This window comes from Orycteropus afer, unplaced genomic scaffold (genome assembly GCF_000298275.1).
Source record: "Orycteropus afer afer isolate SDZICR_OR568_19922 unplaced genomic scaffold, OryAfe1.0 scaffold00235, whole genome shotgun sequence".
NCBI lineage: Eukaryota > Metazoa > Chordata > Mammalia > Tubulidentata > Orycteropodidae > Orycteropus > Orycteropus afer.
Window position 1 is genome coordinate 4,486,089 of NW_006921822.1, and position 1,279 is coordinate 4,487,367.

The window sequence follows — 1,279 nt, forward strand, 5'->3', positions numbered from 1 at the left end:
CCAACCTTCCTTCCGAGGAGTGGCTGGTGGGTTTGAACCGCCAGCCGTCTGGTTAGCAGGCAAGTGTCTTAGCCACTATGCTAACAGAGCTCCTAGTTTTGTCAATTATTTCTGTCTTATTCAGAGTCTAATATTGTTTTTTTGTAAAGTGAATTTGGTGATTTTACTGAATTTGTTTTATTCTATACAAAGCTAAATAAGGAGAAAGGACCAGAAATTTCATTCTCATAGCTGGTTGGTTTCTTGGTTTGATATTTGAAAGTAACTGCAGTTACTGAGATAAGAAGACAGTCCTGTTATTTTAAATTAACTATAAAAAAGAAATGTTTTGTCCTTAGTGTACATTTATTGGATTTAAAATACTTAGAATCTCACAATAAGGTTCTAGAATTATTAATTGATAACAATAGTAATAGTTTGGTAAATACTAATTTGTTTGAGCCTCTTAAAAGATCTATATTTTCTAATGAGATCATAGAAGACTTTCTGTAATTTTCTCTGTATAAAGCTTAAATTTTGAATATAAAAATCTTAAGTATAGACATACTCACATAGTAGTTCTGTTTTGCCTGCAAAATGTTTAAGTGTGCGCTAAATCATGGATTCCTTTTTGTCTCTTTCATTTTAGTGAGGACTCTTGTGAAGATATGAGTTGTGGAGAAGAGAGTCTCAGCAGCTCTCCTCCTAGTGATCAAGAGTGCACCTTCTTTTTCAACTTCAAAGTAGCACAGGCACTGTGCTTTCCATCTTAGAAATCTAATTGTTCTGTGTCAGAATTTAAAGTGTGTATACAGGTTTCAAAGCAATAAATGGGGGAGTAGGTAGTTTTCTGGTCCAGCCCCCATCTAGGCAGGAATTGCATAAACTGGAATATCTACCTTCTATTTATTATTACTCAGATCAGACCTGGCCTATTTTCATATTTAATCCTAAACCATCAAGTGGATTAGTGCCTCTTAAACAATTGAAAATACTTTAGACATTGGCACTTTATTTTCTCATTGATCTTTAGCTTACTTGGAGGAGGGAAAGGGCTGTTACCTTCAATTTACTACTTTTCAAGAAGATTTTTAATGATGAGTAATGTAGGTTATCTTAAACATTTTATAAAACCTTCAGGTGTCTTTACTTAAACAGATTGGGAGTGTACAAATGCTTCCTGAACAGGGACAGTGGGTAATCCTTTCATGGTCTATCTTAGATCTTTCCCAACCCCATTCTCAGAACAGAATATACTATATTCTTAAATGTCAAACAGCTTTTTGTTTTGTTTTTTAAA

The 1,279-nt window shown here is 33.9% G+C and overlaps 1 protein-coding gene across 1 annotated transcript in view; it reads left to right on the forward strand.

Annotated features, from left to right (window-relative positions):
* The window catches only part of CCNG2 (cyclin G2), a 14,550-nt gene extending 13,798 nt beyond the window's left edge, over nucleotides 1-752 (forward strand). Inside the window, exon 7 of the mRNA XM_007949048.2 lies at nucleotides 629-752. Within this exon, the coding sequence (XP_007947239.2) occupies nucleotides 629-752 (124 nt within the window). The remainder of the gene's footprint in view (nucleotides 1-628) is intronic.
* The last annotated feature ends 527 nt before the right edge of the window (nucleotides 753-1,279 follow it).